Below are 16,435 nucleotides of genomic sequence, written 5' to 3'. Positions count from 1 at the left end.
TTGTGTGTGCATGTACTTTTCTTTTTTTTTTTTTTTTAAGAATTATCCTTTTTTTGTTGAGTATAAGGGGCCCATATAATCATATTATAAAAATATTTCCTCTAATATGTTTCCTGCATATTTCTTTAAGATCTCACCATCTGACTGACTTTTTAGGGAATTTCTGGAATAAGGCATAGTAACAAAGAATAATCAAATTCCCACTTGTATTTAGCATTTGAGCAAAAAAAAAATTGAAGAATAAAACATTTATAGGTCATTATAGTGCAATGCGGGGATCTTTGAGCATCAAGAGTCAGTGTGAGTTAGAACCACAATATGTATATGGTGATTGGGAAGAATTACAAAAGGTAGAGTGAACAGGAACCAAGATATAGTTGCCCACTTAATAATTTTGTCTAGGATCAGTTCTTTCCATCTTAATGTCATCTGTGGTAGACATACCACAGGTTGTCAACTATTATCTTTTGTACCAATCCAAATGAAAATATGTCCATTTTGTAATGAAGAAATTTTTTCCAAAATTTGTGTACATCATGGTGGGGAATTGCCCACTGTGATGGAGATACTTTTATTAGCATCAAGTTTGTAAGGATATTGGAAATTCACTGGAATTTTCTTCTGCCTTAGTGAACAGTAACATTTGGCATGTAGGTTTGTTTTCTGTGGTATTTAGATTCACTTTTTGCTGACACATCCCCACCACTGAGTTAGCAGCTGGCAGGCATTTCTTCTCCATAAAAGCTAAAGGTCAGCATCGTTTTTTTAACATCCATCCCTCCTATCCCTAACAGATTTCTTCCATCATGGCAATTGATTTCAACTTCTCTATTGTGTAACATCCACATCCAATGACACCAGGCAGGTGTATAAACATGCTGATTAATGGATATTGGGATATATTTTTTTTTTTGAGAAAAGATAACTATCCAGAAATAAAAATGAAAATATAATGAAAATTAAAAATTTATGGACAGGTTTAATAGTGGATGGGACAGCAAATAAGAAAATAAATTAACTAGAGACTACATCAGAAAACTTTCTACATTAATGCATTTTGAATAGACAAAAAAGAGAGAAAAATGGAAGAGAGGTTAAATATGGAAGTCTAACAGTTTAATTAGTAATCCTGAAGAAAGGAAAAGTCAGAAACAATATTTAAAGAGATCATATCTGAAAAATTTTTTAGATTTGGTCAAGCATAAAAAACTAAAACTTCAAAGAATAAGTCCAATACATTCTAACACTGAAAATTAAAAATTCACACTTTACAAATTATAAACAATGGAAACTAAAGACAAAAATAATAGCTGTAAAGGAATGTGAAGAAAAATAGACTCTAGTTCCTGCCTTCTAGTTCTGTGACTTATTCACTCCATAATTGGAAGCCTGCAACTCCCAATCTCCTTTACCCATTTTGCCCATTTTCCCATCCTCCTCCCCTCTTTCAATCATCAGTTTGTTCTCCGTATTTATAGATATGATTTTTTGTTTATTCATTTGTTTTGTACTTTAGGTTCCACATATAAATGAAAACGTGATATTTGTCTTTCTCAGTCCAACTTATTTTATTAGCATAATGTTCTCTAGGTCCATCCATGTTGTTGCAAATGGCAACAACAAGTCCTTTTTTTGTGACTGAGAAATATTCCATTGTGTGTGTGTGTGTGTGTGTGTGTGTGTGTGTGTGTGTGTATGTATACCTATATCATCTATCTATCTATCTATCTATCTATCTATCTATCTATCTCTATCTGCCACATCTTCCTTATCCATTTGTCTACTCCTGGACACTTAGATTGCTTCCATACCTGGGCTACTGTAAATAATGCTGAAATAAATATAGCACATGTCTTTTTGAATTAATGTCTTTGTTTTCCTTGGGTAAATACCCAGTCGTTCTGTTTTCCACTTATCCTAAAGATATAACTCTTTGTGTCCCCCTTTGTGTGCTTAAGATGAAGAGTGTTTATTATAGGGCTCCCCATGTAGGGAAGACCCTGGGCCTTAACTTCTTTTTGCAAAGCTTCTGAAATGAATCCCTCATTTGCCCTGGCACAATCCTGTCAGGGAAAATGAAGGTTTCGTGCTCCACTGTTTTGTTTATTTCTCTGGGTTCTGAATCACCCAAAGAATCCAGTGTTGTTGTTCCCTTCTATCTTGTTAGTTTTTTGATGCATTTTATCATTTTTTTTCTGTTGGTAGTAGGTCTAAACAATTTAGGTTTCTATTATTAGTAATTAAGGCAACTCTTGTCATTTCTACTTCTAAAAAAATCGTAATTTGTCCATTTCTCTTTGTTTCTACTGCTTTTACATTAATCCATGCTTAAAAATGTCTGATCTCTTAAAAATATCAAATCTATCCATTTATGCTTATTTCCTTTGCCAGTATCCTAGTGTAACTATTATTAGTTCTTTTCTGGAAGGCAGCCAGTTACCTGCTTTCCCATTTTCCTCTATCTGATCCTTCTAGAGTGATACTATAAAAAAAATTTATGAAATAATTTCAGTTACTTTTTAAAAATTACTTCAAATTCTTTCCACTCTTTTTAGAATAAAGTCCAAACTCCTCACCATGACTTATAGGACTCTGGCTACCTATTGAAACTCATCTCATATTCCCCCTTGTTCACTGTATTTTAGTCACCATGCTCTCTAACGTTGGTGCCTCTCACTTGCTCTCTATTACATTACCCTGTTTTTTTCATTCATAGCAGTTATCAAAATCTGCAATTATTTTATACCTTGTCTGTCTTTCATATTAGAATGTTTACTCTGTGAGGGACAGTGTCGCTTCTGTTCAAAATAATTATGAACTCAGTCATTAGCATAGTGCCTGGCATATATTTGTAGCATTATAAACAATTGTTGAATGAAAATACATGTTCTTTTTTTTCTGTAGGAATTTTTACATGTTATCTGTGTTCATATTTTTTTTAACCTATGGTTGGATTTGTTAACTGCAGCTGAAAGTTCTCTTTGTGTATGTAAATGATGAAATATTTTATCCTTCTTGTATGAGTGCTAAATATGTTCTTGTTCCTAGAAGAAATCTATATATTATATTGTAGAGCTTCTTCAATTTAATGGTGCTCTAATTCTAGTTGGTTATGGAGAATAAGTTCTTTCACAAATTTTAAATAAGGGAAAGAAATAAATTGAATTTCTAACAATTTAAATGCGCTAGCCTTTTAAGAAAAAAATGAACAGCTTCTAACAGAAACTGGTAGCTCAGAAGCATTTATATGTAAGAATCCAAGTTCAGGTATTCAGAATAATTCCTTGGACAAATCAAAAGGGCTGGTTAGTTTGGTTTAGAAGGAACTATAAGTTTTTCTTCATCATTTTATAATAGATTAGAATATAACACAAATTTACATTTTATTTTTTGTAAGACCACTTTGTTTTCACATAGGAAAATTGGTTAATATGAATTTAATAAACTTCATCTACTGGTTTTACTGATCAGATGAGCTAGCATTTCACATATCTAGCATTATTAAAAATGTAAAATTATGTGTTCAACCAAATTGAATGTTTTCTAATAAATAGTTTATAAATAGTAATTGTGTTGTTCTGTAATGTCTTATATATAATTTCCAATATACTTTATTAACTTTAAGGCCTTGGACTAACACTAACTTGATAATTGATGAAAAATCTTTGGATACCTAGACAGCTCTTAATAAGATAGAACACAAAAATATTGATTGTGAGGCCCAATTTTAATTTGCTTCCTATTTAAGAAATATAAAAAGAGATGCATGGGATTATAGGAATTTATGAAATGTATGCAATATGGTGATCTGCTGAGATGCTTGTGTGTGAAAGATATTCTCAAATATCAACTCTTCTGTTTGTGCTAGTGAGGAAATAGAAGTTAGTTACTGTCTTAGTTCTTTTGGGCTGCTATAACAAAAATAACCATAGATTGGGTGACATATAAACAAATTTATTTCTCATAGTTCTGGATGCTAAGAAGAGAGATGTAATGGAAAACTGCTAAATTGTGTTAATTTTCTTTTTAGTGTGGTTGAAAAGGTAATCCCAAAGGTTAAGATTGTGTTGCCCTTTAGGACATTAACCAGTTTACATATAACTTAGAAATTTTATTTCAATGTTTTTTTAATACTCTATGTGAAGCCACATTTTTATTTTTTATTTTTCATTTTTTTGAAATTTATTGTCAAATTGTATTCCATACAACACCCAGTGCTCATCCCAAAAGGTGCCCTCCTCAATACCCATCACCCACCCTCCACTCCCTCCCACCCCCCATCAACCCTCAGTTTGTTCTCAGTTTTTAACAGTCTCTTATGCTTTGGCTCTCTCCCACTCTAACCTCTTTTTTTTTTCCCTTCCCCTCCCCCATGGGTTTCTGTTAAGTTTCTCAGGATCCACATAAGAGTGAAAACATATGGTATCTGTCTTTCTCTGTATGGCTTATTTCACTTAGCATCACACTCTCCAGTTCCATCCATGTTGCTACAAAGGGCCATATTTCATTCTTTCTCATTGCCATGTAGTACTCCATTGTGTCTATAAACCACAGTTTCTTTATCCATTCATCAGTTGATGGACATTTAGGCTCTTTCCATAATTTGGCTATTGTTGAGAGTGCTGCTATAAACATTGGGGTACAAGTGGCCCTATGCATCAGTACTCCTGTATCCCTTGGGTAAATTCCTAGCAGTGCTACTCCTGGGTCATAGGGTAGCTCTATTTTTAATTTTTTAAAGAACCTCCACACTGTTTTCCAGAGTTGAAGCCACATTTTTATATTATCTTTTGAACTGGCTTCATTATCCTGCTCTTCTTCATTAAGAGTTAAATATAATTTTTGACATGTTTTAAGCACCTTTTTGAGAATTCTTTTTATAACATTTAAAAAATTATATTTGACAGCAACAATTTATAAAAAATATTCAGTTGCTAATCACAGCAGCTGTGTTTTCTGTATAAGATCCATACATAGGCACCAATTAGATAAGTTGCTTGAAGCATCATCAAGAGATTCGGGTATTGTAATGAAGTCTCTGTAACACCTTGAGGGAAGTGTTTCTGCTTCTACAGCTTGCAGTGTTAACTTAGTATTTATCATTCAGCCTTGCCTACTTCAGGACCATGTTTCATATAGAAAGCAGTGAGAATCATTTTACTCAGGTATAGATTGACACATAGAAATTGGTAGCATAACTAGTGCCAAATTAATCAATCCAAAGTAAGTAAAAGGGGTGGGCTGTGTTATGCAATAAGGTCTGACTGTTTTGGAGTCTGTGGGGTCTAAGCTCAGCTTTTTAGCAAGAACTGAGATTCAGACAACAGCAGCCTAGAGAATCCTAAGGCTCATTAGGCTGAGCAATGGCATAAGAACCATAAAAGCCTCAGACACATCCAGAGCCCTGGGGACAAGAGGTCTTTCCAATTGTACAGCCAGGCCTCAACTAGAGCGTGACTTATAAGAAAGCAGTTAGGGCACAGACTCGGGCAACTATGATGATCATCTGAGAATTTATAATTTTGCTGGTCTGAAAGTATGAAGAGATTGGTGGGAGGAATAGCAGGGTAACATATTCCTTCCTCAAACCCACATAGCTCCTGACATGTAATCATGTAAGTTTCTAAAATGTGTTTTTTTAAAGCTCCACTCACCCCATTTGCTCCTCTTTCTATCTCTGAAACCATATTTATACCTCTCTGACATTCATTGTTTTTAAATTTAAGAAATCATTTGAGTTTGTTCTAGGTTTATACCCTTAGATGCATTCACAGAGCAATGAAATTCTCATAGCATCAGAGAATTCTAGGACTGGTGATGTCTTGGAAGGTAAAAACAAGGTTTGGATAAAATAGGATCAGCTTAATATAACAAAAGCACTGGACCCATGGCAGTATTGTCTTAGGATTACCTAATTCTACAGTAGTTCCTCTTAGATCCTATTTTCCATTTATTTATTTCAGTTGCTTTTTGCTAAATTCTTAATTTCTCCCAAATGAAATTTAAGGTGCAATATTTCCAACAAAGATTAGAGCAGAAAGATTAGAGCAGAAGGATTATACCTTCCTTCTCAGTTGGAGATACCACCATAGGTATCATCTTCAATGAATGAATGGTGTACATTTCCTGGTGTTACAGGAGAAATTAGAAAATACATCAAATGCCCCCAAAAGAAGTTCACATAGCATTTAAGCCTCAACTGGTAAATCTTTCTGTCATTGTTGTGGTCAAATTTCTTCTTCTGAGAATACTTTTAGCTCAACACAGGCAAAAATAGACAAAATAGCAAAATACATTGTTTGAAAAAACCACAACCACTCCCACAAGGAAAATTTTATTCCTTTTTTAAAGTATTTTCTGCTTAGACCTCTCTAGTTCCTTGTGTAGAAAAACTAGAGTAGTTGCTTAACTGTCCACAAATAGCCCTTGATTGTTTAAAGAGTTTGGTTTTGTTCTCTTTCCTCCGTGCTGCTTTGGGTACTTCCATAAAGGCTTTCACTTCTCATTAAGCATTCTCCTCAATTCCTTTGTCTCTTTTTGCCAACTTAAAAACATTTTTATTGACTTTCACGAATTCTTAGTTTATTCTTTGAATGTGAAGCATAAAACACTTGATAGGGTGAATGTTGCTTCCCAGATCCCAGCAGGGGGTCAGCCTAGGAAAATGTTGTGGTGGAAGGTATTTTTAGGTGATGGACAGTCCCTCATGCTTAGAGATAGTGCTGGTTTTGTCCTTCACAGAATACTCACAGGCTGGATTTCTTACTGTGAGCAGAGACTTCAGAAATACAGAAACTGGAAATATTTCTTCCAAACATGGCAGTTAATACCGCAAATGAACTTTCTATATTGGTTGGCATTGTGTTTTCATATTATCTGAAGGCAGAAAATTTCTTCAGTTAGTAAGAAATTTAAGAATAACCAGAATCTAGCCCATACCTCAATTAAAACTCAAATATAGAGTTGTCTGTATTTGTCTCATGAAATGTAATGATTTCAACATCACTATTAGTGAAGTCCTATTATGCTAATATCCTAGGGATGATCTGAAAATATTTATTGTACTGAAGTCCCTGAATATTAAATATTATTTTAAAAAGTTAGATCATAGACTAAGACTTAACAATGTTTTGGAGTAATTAGGTTTTAACATTTTTTACATACTCTTAATCTACCCTTCTGATTGGTTTAATTTTGTCTGTTTTAGTACAAGCTTATCTTTATATCTGTCCTATGGAAATAATAAGTGTGTAATACAAGTGACTACCCTTTGCATATTGTTTTCACATTAGGAAATAATCACATTATTACTCAGCCATAAATTATAAGAATGCTTTGGATTCTGCTTTTCCACTTGTTTTTTTCTTCCTTGTTTTCAGAAACCTCTTTTGAATTTTTAAAAAATAATTTTGGTTGTTCTTTCTCAGGCTCTTTCTAGTTTTCCAAAGATGAGGTTTGAAATTAGATGCAGAATTTCAATGAAAACTTGACCTCGTCTAATTAAATATTTTAGATAATTGGAAAGAACACCAGATTGCCATTTCCATATGGAAATTCACAATCTTTGGTATATCCAAAGAGGATTGGGAAACTTCCATTCTATTAGAGTTCAAGTAGGGCTGTACATATGACAGAAAATGGTTTCCTGTCTTTTTTGCTTTGTTTTGTTTTCCAAAATGCATCTACAGAGTGAGATTGTTTCCTCCATTATTTATCAGATTGTAGAATTAGATGCACCTGGGCACCTGATATAGGCAGGTGAAGAGGATGGTCACATATGTGGTATGATCAAGACATCCAAAAGTTCCTTTGGCCCCAAATCTCTCTCTCACTTGCTTATCTTGAAACAATGTGTAAAGCAAAATTTCTTGGTATTAAGAATTCTTATTTTTGGATTATCTGAATAATTATCAGATAACTTTACCTGACTTATTTGAGAGAACCAAGTACAACCTGGAATGCATAACTGAGACTGAAGACAGAAAAATACAAATTTTGTCTCACTTAATATTTTACCAAGAGCTAGTTCTAGATTCAAAATCTAATCTGGACAGAGAAACATCTGCTAATTCTTAACCACTTCAATGGAAAGAATGTACCAATGTTCCCTGATTTTTTAATTTGTAATCTGAGATATTCTCACCCAATATTGCAAGTGAATGTAAATGTAGAGAAGGAGAAAATGGATAAAACAATATCATAGTGTAAACTTTATTTCTTTTAAGTGTACCTATGGTTGTTGAAAAGTCCAAAAGCAGCATAATTCTGACTTCCCTCATTATCCTTTCCTATGAAATGGGTCATAATGAGCCTCTTTTGTAACTGTCCCAATGATAAGGATCATTGCCCTTGGTCTCTGCTTTTGGTGATTAGTGTGTTCTAGCCACTATCCTACTCATCTTAAGTTAGATGATTCCTTAAACTTTAAAGACAAAGATTTAATTTCCTGTTACCCAGTGTCTACAAATTTTCCAACCTCCATCACCTATGATAATAAATAAAAACAAAGAACATGAGCTTCTTTTCAATCCTCCCTAAATAATTTGTTTCTTAACATGTGCATTTATAATAGTTACTAACTTTGTACAGTATAGTAATTTATAGTACAAAGCATTATTCCTTCAATTTGATAAATTATTACACAGTAAGCATTGTGGTGTAAGTATAGAGATTAATAAGAAATACTGCCCCACTTTAGGGAGTTAAGTAATTTTTTATTTAAGTGCATTTTATTCATAGATTATATTTGATTCTCAAAACAACCTTGGAAGATATTATTATGCCTATATTAGATTGAATAAACAAAGAATGAAACTTGGGTTTGATACCTTGCCTGAGGTCACTGAATTGGTGAGTGGTTGAGTTGGGCATTGGATCTAGACTTCATTCCAGAACTCTTGCCATTAAAGGCTATAGTTTTGTCTCTTACAAAAATGGAATGATTTTCACGTTCTCATCACCTCATGCCCAGGTAATTTTCTCCCTCCCTAGTTTGTTGTAAATGTAACTTAAAAGAATTATAGGAATGAAGGGTTGGAACGAATGCAATGTTCTATTTATACAGGAATATATTTCTTGTTCTATTTATACAGGAATATATATTTCCTACCTCACAGAAATTGCTTAAGATTTTTCATGTTGGGGTCGCCTGGGTGGCTCAATTGGTTAAGCGTCCAACTGTGGCTTGGGTCATGATCTCACTGTGCATGAGTTTGAGCCCCGCATTGGGCTCTGTGCTGAGCTCAAAGCCTGGAGCCTACTTCGGATTCTGTGTCTCCTTCTCTCACTTTGTGTCTCTCACACTCATGCTGTGTCTTTCAAGAATGAATAAACGTTAAAAAAATTTTTTTAAAAAGATTTTTCATCTTGGAATATGATTCCATACACACCAGACCCCAAATATTATATATATAAATTTTTGTCTAAGTTAAATCTTTCTTCTTCCAATTTAATTCTTCTTTCTCTAGGTCACTTGGTATTCTTGACTTGATGAAAAAAAGAAATGATTCTAAAGTGACAGAATTTGTTCTTCTGGGCCTATCATCCTCTTGGGAGCTACAGCTATTTCTCTTCTTAATATTTTTGTTTTTTTACATGACTGTTGTTTTGGGAAACCTCTTGATAATTGTAACAGTGCGAGCTGATGCTCACCTGCTCCAATCTCCTATGTACTATTTTTTGGGCCATCTGTCCTTCATTGACCTATGCCTGAGCTGTGTTACCGTGCCCAAGATGTTAGGAGATTTCCTACAGCAAGACAAGATCATCTCTTTTTCAGGATGCTTGGCCCAGATCTACTTCCTGCACTTTCTGGGAGCCAGTGAGATGTTTCTGCTGACAGTCATGGCCTATGATAGGTATGTTGCCATATGTAATCCTTTGCACTACTTGACAGTCATGAATCGTCAGCTATGCTTTCAGTTGGTTTTTGCCTGTTGGTGTGGGGGTTTCATCCATTCTATCACACAGGTCACGCTGGTCATACAGCTGCCCTTCTGTGGTCCCATTGAACTGGACAACTTCTACTGTGATGTCCCACAGGTCATCAAGCTAGCGTGCACGGACACATATGTAGTAGAGGTGCTGATGGTCTCAAACAGTGGTCTGTTATCTCTCGTCTGCTTTTTGGTCTTGCTGTTCTCTTATGCCATCATCCTCATCACTGTGAGAACTCGCTTCCGTCAGGGCCACAGCAAGGCACTCTCTACCTGTGCCTCCCACCTAACAGTGGTCAGCCTGATCTTTGTGCCATGTGTATTCATCTACCTGAGGCCTTTCTGCAGCTTCTCCGTGGATAAGGTATTCTCTGTCTTTTACACAGTGATCACACCTATGTTGAATCCTCTCATCTATACACTCAGAAATGCTGAAATGAAGACTGTCATGAAGAAGCTGAGAAAAAAGCATGTGGCATCCTTCTGCCATGTTAAAGGATGAACAGGAAGATGTGATTTATAAAACATAACTTTCTTGGGACATTCTTGACTCATCCTGTACATGAGTACATGCATGAAACCAATTTGATGACTTTGGTATAAAATCCAGCATAAACATTATAATTGCTGTTGATTGCTATTGAGGCATAGTGACTTTGTCAGATGTCAAATATTAAATAGGGAAGTCAGGAATGTGTAATGGCCCAGGAATTGAGTACTAGGCTCAAGAGGACACCTTGAAAGTCCAACTCTTCTATCCTTTTGTCTATAACTAGTCTTTATTTAAGTCATTTCACTTTGATTTTTTATTTTATTTTTTAAACAATCCTTTTTTTAAATTTATGTATTTATTTATTTTGAGAGAGAGAAAGTGAGTGTGAGCAAGGGAGGGGCAGATAGAGAGGGGGAGAGAGAGAGAATCTCAAGCAAGCTCTGCACTGTCAGCACAGAACCTGATGCAAGGCTCGAACTCAGAAACTATGAGATCATGACCTGAGCTGAAATCAAGTTGGACACTTAACCCACTGAGCCAACCAGGGGCCCCTCATTTTACTTTTAAATTCTCTTCAAATGAAAGAAGGTATCCCATCACCTTTTTTTTTTTTTGTCCTGGTCCTCTGGCTGTAACAACTCCTAGTGTCAGGAAGTTCCTTCTGATATATCATCAGAGTCTCTTCTGAAGTAGTGTGAATCCCTTTCATCCTGTCTCTAACAAAACCTGAAATAGCACTAACCACCCCACATATTGATGTTCACCCAGGAACTGTTTTATATTGTGCCAAATTTTAGGAATGCACTTGAATTCAACTCACATAGTGAGCAATGCTCTTAGTGAAGCTTACGTGTGAAGGGAAGGAAGTGCCAGGTGATGGAAACTCCTAGTGTCCTGCTGTGGAGGCTTCTCTAGAGGAGGCATGCCATTCCTCTTGAGTGTCTCTTTGGGTGGAATCACATTGGGGCAAGTTGATAAGCTAGCTCTTCAACTGATCATAATGTTTAAGAGCTCTGACCTGTAAGGGGAGGGGTGAAGAAATGAACTGTGGTTTAAAGTACTCATAGTTATTACCTCTAAGTCTCAAAAGTACATTGCGGAGTAGGTAATATTATTCAACTTCAATTTTACAAACAAGCAGATTTATTAAATGACTTTCATAAGATCACTCAGAAAAAATATGATCAAGTAAGAAAGTAGGAATTTTAGATAATTAAGATTAAGCTAATATTTTTCTTTCCAGAAAGTCTTTACCCTAATTAGATGGACTAATTGTATATTTTGTGTTTTACCTAGAGAGGAACTTCAGAGGTAGGAGATCACTAAAAACATGCACAAAACATTTATGTTTAAGGTTATCTATTTCTGGCATAAGGATCTTTGCAACTTTTTATGTCTATGGAAGGGTATTAATATTAATTCTATTTACTAAATAATACTTTAATTATGGGTTTTTAGCAATATTTTTGTATGTACCCACTTATTTCCTGATCAGTTGCAGTAGAGAGGGTTTTTTAAATCACTTAGCTAAAAAACATAACTAAGTAAAGAATATTCAAAATCCCACCTAATATTAAGATTTACTAGGTAAATTGCAATGCCTGTGGTCATGTAAGAGCTTGGATGATTTCTTGATAGTTTGAGTGGGTTAGTATCCCTGGTACGGATCATACTCTTCTCTTTCACTCCACAACATTTCTACAGAGGTCCTTTGCCTGTAGTGAACATCTAGAAGAGCAGACAGGAGGACATTGTTAGCTACAGAGTAATGTGTGAGTTGACAAGAATATTTAAGTGGTGTTGTGGGTTAGCCAGACACATTTCAGGGACATGAAGTTCCAGGCTTTCTTTTCATATCAGCTGGATGCAACCTCCCTTTTTCTAATGTTCCTCTTTCCTAGCAAAATTTAGAGTCTTGGGAAATCATTTCAAATGTCCTGTTCATATCTGGGATTGGTAGCATTATATTCAGAAAAGCAAGACTTGTGTGTGTTTCCTTTTGCATTATTAATCCTCCAATAGTTGCTTAATCCATTATCTATATTAAAATTCTCTTTATTAATAAGTTGATAACATTTCTATTTTTCAGACTGTACACAATTGCTATCATCTCCAGAGTTCTCTTCTTAAATGCCTTGGGCCTACTTCCAGGGCCTGCCTGAGACTCTTCTTTGGGTCCATCCCTCTGAGGACAGACCATATCACTGGCATGGGAACCTTCAGGTTGAGGGCACTGTGTGTAAAGTAGGGGACAGAGCCTGGAAATCTGGGCTTCAGAGTCCATATTCATACATGAGAGACCTCTTGTGTTGGGCTTTAGAGCCAGAAGAAGAGGTGGGCTGGCGACTAAGGGCCAAAGCTTGCTCTTTCCACACTACCATTCTGGTGTACAAATTCAAGGAGTCTGAGGATTTTGTAGCAAATATGAGAGTATGAGAATATTGTTCTCTGAGTATGAAAATTTAAGTTTATTTAAATTTTGTCACCTTGATTTAAAGCTGTTAGCCATATGTTATTTGGGCTGCATTTGTATTCTTGCTCTGGGTCCCATGGATATTTGGGGTAGGTCTGCCCCCTGTTTCCAGATCATGTGGTCCTTTGAGGGGGTACTGAAATAACTGAAAGGAGACAAAGACAAGCCTGGTTTATCATATCATGAGAGGATTATTGACTTAATATTTCCAGAACACATGGAAAGTAAGATTTCACATTTGTAAACTAGCTCCAAAGTACACATTGTGAATGGGCCAATGTGGTAAGAAAATCCTCCTTCCAGGGTGCCTGGGTGGCTTAGTCAGTTAAGCATCTGCCTTTGGCTCAGGTCATGATGTCACAGTTCATGAGTTTGAGACCTGCATCAGGATCTATGTGGACAGCTCAGAGCCTGGAGCCTGTTTTGGATTCTGTCTCCCTCTCTCTCTCTGTCCCTTCCCCACTTGTGCTCGCTCTCTCTCTCTCTCTCTCTCTCTCTCTCTCTCTTTCAAAAATAAGCATTAAAAACAAAAAAATAAAAACAATTAAAAAAAAAAGAAGACAAAATCCCACTTCCCTTTGTCAAATTTCTCCCTTTAAGGGCCCTAGAAACTACAAAGTATTATTGGAGAGAAGTCAGCATGCCACCACAATATATACTTTTCTTTCTTTTCTTTTCTTTTCTTTCCTTTCCTTTTCTTTTCTTTTCTTTCTTTCTTTCTTTCTTTCTTTCTCTTTCTTTCTTTCTTTCTTTCTTTCTTTCTTTCTCTTCCTCTTTCTCTTTCTTTCTTTCTTTCTTTCTTTCTTTCTTTCTTTCTTTCAATGTTTATTTTTGAGGGAGGGAGATGGAGAGAGAAAAAAAGAGAGAGAGAATGAGTGGCGGTGGAGCTGAGAGAGAGGGGAACAGAGGATATGAAGAGCTCTGCGCTGACAGCAGAGAGCCAGATGTAGGGTTTGAACTCAGACACTGTGAGATCATGACCTGAGCTGGTCAGACACAACTGGCTGAGCAACCCCAGTGCCACACATTTACTTTTCATTTATAGAAAACATTTCCTGGGAGATATTCCTCTGATAAACAACTCCTGGTGATTTTTTTGATCTTTTAATATTCATTCACTCATTATTCATTAATTCATTATTAATCTATTATCCATTTATTATTTTAACAACTATTTCCAGAGTGCCTCTTGTGTGCCTGGAAATGCGGTAGACATCTTGCCGTTTGGGTGTTCCACCAAACATCAACAGACTGCCCAAATATCTAATTATGAAGTCTCTCAATAAACACCAGAGGAATGTGAAGAGCATTCTAAGACAGTATGTAAGTCCAGATAATTGGGGAGAATAGAGCACAGAGGAGAGAGTAAGTCAGAAGTGTGGACCCTGGTGTGAGACAGCTTCATCATGCCCAGCTCACCACTTACTAGGGCACAAGGAACTTAATCTCTCAATGCTCCTTTGAGTATACAGTGAGGACAATAATAGCGTACAGAGCATAAGGTTCTCAGGAAAGCTACACAAAATAATACTTGTAAAGCTCTAACAAGCATTTCTGCATAAGACAGAACTCAGTAAGTATTGACTGCTTATGTTACCAGTACTATTATATTTTATGTTAAAAGGGAAACAGAGGCTGAAAGAAGACTGTACAATTGTTTGATCCTGAAGAATCACAGGACAGAAAGATGAATTAAGAGTTTTTGACTCCAGATCCATGCCATATGATAGTAAAATCCCTGGTAACTCCCCCATTGACATTGAAACCAACCTTGACACGAAATGTCATATTGGGCAATATGTGCACTCTCAAAATTATGTTAAAAAATCACATTTTAAGTGTTTTTGAAATGTTCTGGTTAATTAAATGTATAGAAAAGTTACAAAGATAGTACAGAGTTTCTGTACAGCTTGCACCATTTCTCCTATTGTTAACATCTTACATGATACGGCATATTTGTCAGAACTAATGAGCCAAAGCTGATGCATACTATTAGCTAAACTCCATATTTTATTTATATTTGTTTTATTAGATTACATTTCAGTAGTTTCTCCTTAATGAATAGGCTTATCTAAGTTATCCATTTTTTATTTATTGTACTTTTAGTTATTATTATCTTTATGCTTATTATGTTTCCAAGACGCTTTTTGTAATTATCCCATAAACAAAGCACCTGGTGAGATTCTTTTACTTAGAGAAAATGGTGAAATCTATAATGTAAACACTCACAGTACAGTCTGCTTCCTCTCTTAAGTGAATAAGTCTTTCCTGTCCCTATCAATCTTGTCCTCTTTTTTTCTTCAGATATATAGTTTCTTATCTGAAAGTTGTATCTTGTCCTAGACTCTGGTACAAATATTATCATGGAATCTGTAGGGACATAGAGTATATGTGGGGACAAGAAAATCTAGGGTAATGCCTAGGAGTCCCCACATTATTCACTGGGCTACAGTACCACTCTAAACCTTGGGCTCAGGTCTACTGACTACGCTTGTTCTGAGACCAAGTCATGGTCCCAGTCCTCCCTTATGGTTTCAGTCCTGTCGCGTTGCTTGAGCCTGTAAACTACTTGCTGTTCTCCTCATATCTTCATGCCTCTGAAGATGTTGCTGCCTGTGCTAGAATTAGTGACCCACTTCTTGCCTTTAGTACTCAGATTAAGAGTCTTATTTTCTTGCAAGTCATCTCTGAGCCTGTCCTTGTAGAGTTTCATTTATTGGTCCTCATATGAATTCTCATAGCTTGGTGTGCTTATCTTTCATCAGCATAGCACACACCATAGTTATTGTACTTTTGTTCCCTCACTCATTGGGCTGCCCCATTATTCAGTGGTTGTTGTATCTGGAGTGTCTGGCATGGTGCCCAGTACCAATAAATTCTTGATAAGGTTTTTTTTTTTCCAAATTGAGATATAATTGACCTATAACATTTTGTGATTTTAACGTGTAAAATATGTTAGTTTGATGTTTATATATTGCAACATGGTTACTACTATAACTTTGGCCAACTCTTCTATCACATCATATTATTATTATTTCTTTTCTGTGGGAAGAACATTTCAGATCTAATCTCTTAGCAGTTTTGAAGTAATTATTGACTACAGTTGGTATGTTGTGCATTAGATCTCTAGAACTTATCGATCTTCTAGTTGTAAGCTTGTTCCCCTTCACAACATCTCCCCAATTCTCCCACCCCCCACCCTTGGTAACTACCATTCTACTCTCTGTTTCTACAAGTTTGGCTTTTTTAGACTCCACATATAAATGAAATCATACAACACTTGTCTTTCTTTGTCTGGCTAAATGTGTTTTTAAAGAAAGGAACGAAGGAAATGAAATAAAAGAAGGAACTTAGGCAGGAAGAAAGGGAGGGAGGAAGAAAGGAAAGAAAAGAAAGATAAGGAAGAAAGAGAGAGAAGCACATGACAATTTTTCATCTCAAAAAGAATTTGAGTGGGGAACCCAGTGAAAACAGTATGCTCACAGTTAGCCATTCCTTGTCTGAACAGCCCCTTTATTTATAACCTAGAGTCAT

The 16,435-nt window shown here is 35.7% G+C and overlaps 1 protein-coding gene across 1 annotated transcript; it reads left to right on the top strand.

Moving 5' to 3' along the window:
* Positions 1–9,450: 9,450 nt before the first annotated feature.
* Positions 9,451–10,437, top strand: LOC125168795 (olfactory receptor 4Q3). The gene has a single exon (XM_047864156.1). The coding sequence runs from the start codon at positions 9,490–9,492 to the stop codon at positions 10,435–10,437; it is 948 nt and encodes a 315-aa protein (XP_047720112.1). The 5' UTR covers positions 9,451–9,489.
* The last annotated feature ends 5,998 nt before the right edge of the window (positions 10,438–16,435 follow it).

Source organism: Prionailurus viverrinus, chromosome B3, assembly GCF_022837055.1.
Source record: "Prionailurus viverrinus isolate Anna chromosome B3, UM_Priviv_1.0, whole genome shotgun sequence".
NCBI classification, from domain to species: Eukaryota; Metazoa; Chordata; class Mammalia; order Carnivora; family Felidae; genus Prionailurus; species Prionailurus viverrinus.
The sequence above is the reverse complement of the archived record's forward strand: the minus strand, read 5'-3'. Positions and strand labels throughout refer to the sequence as shown.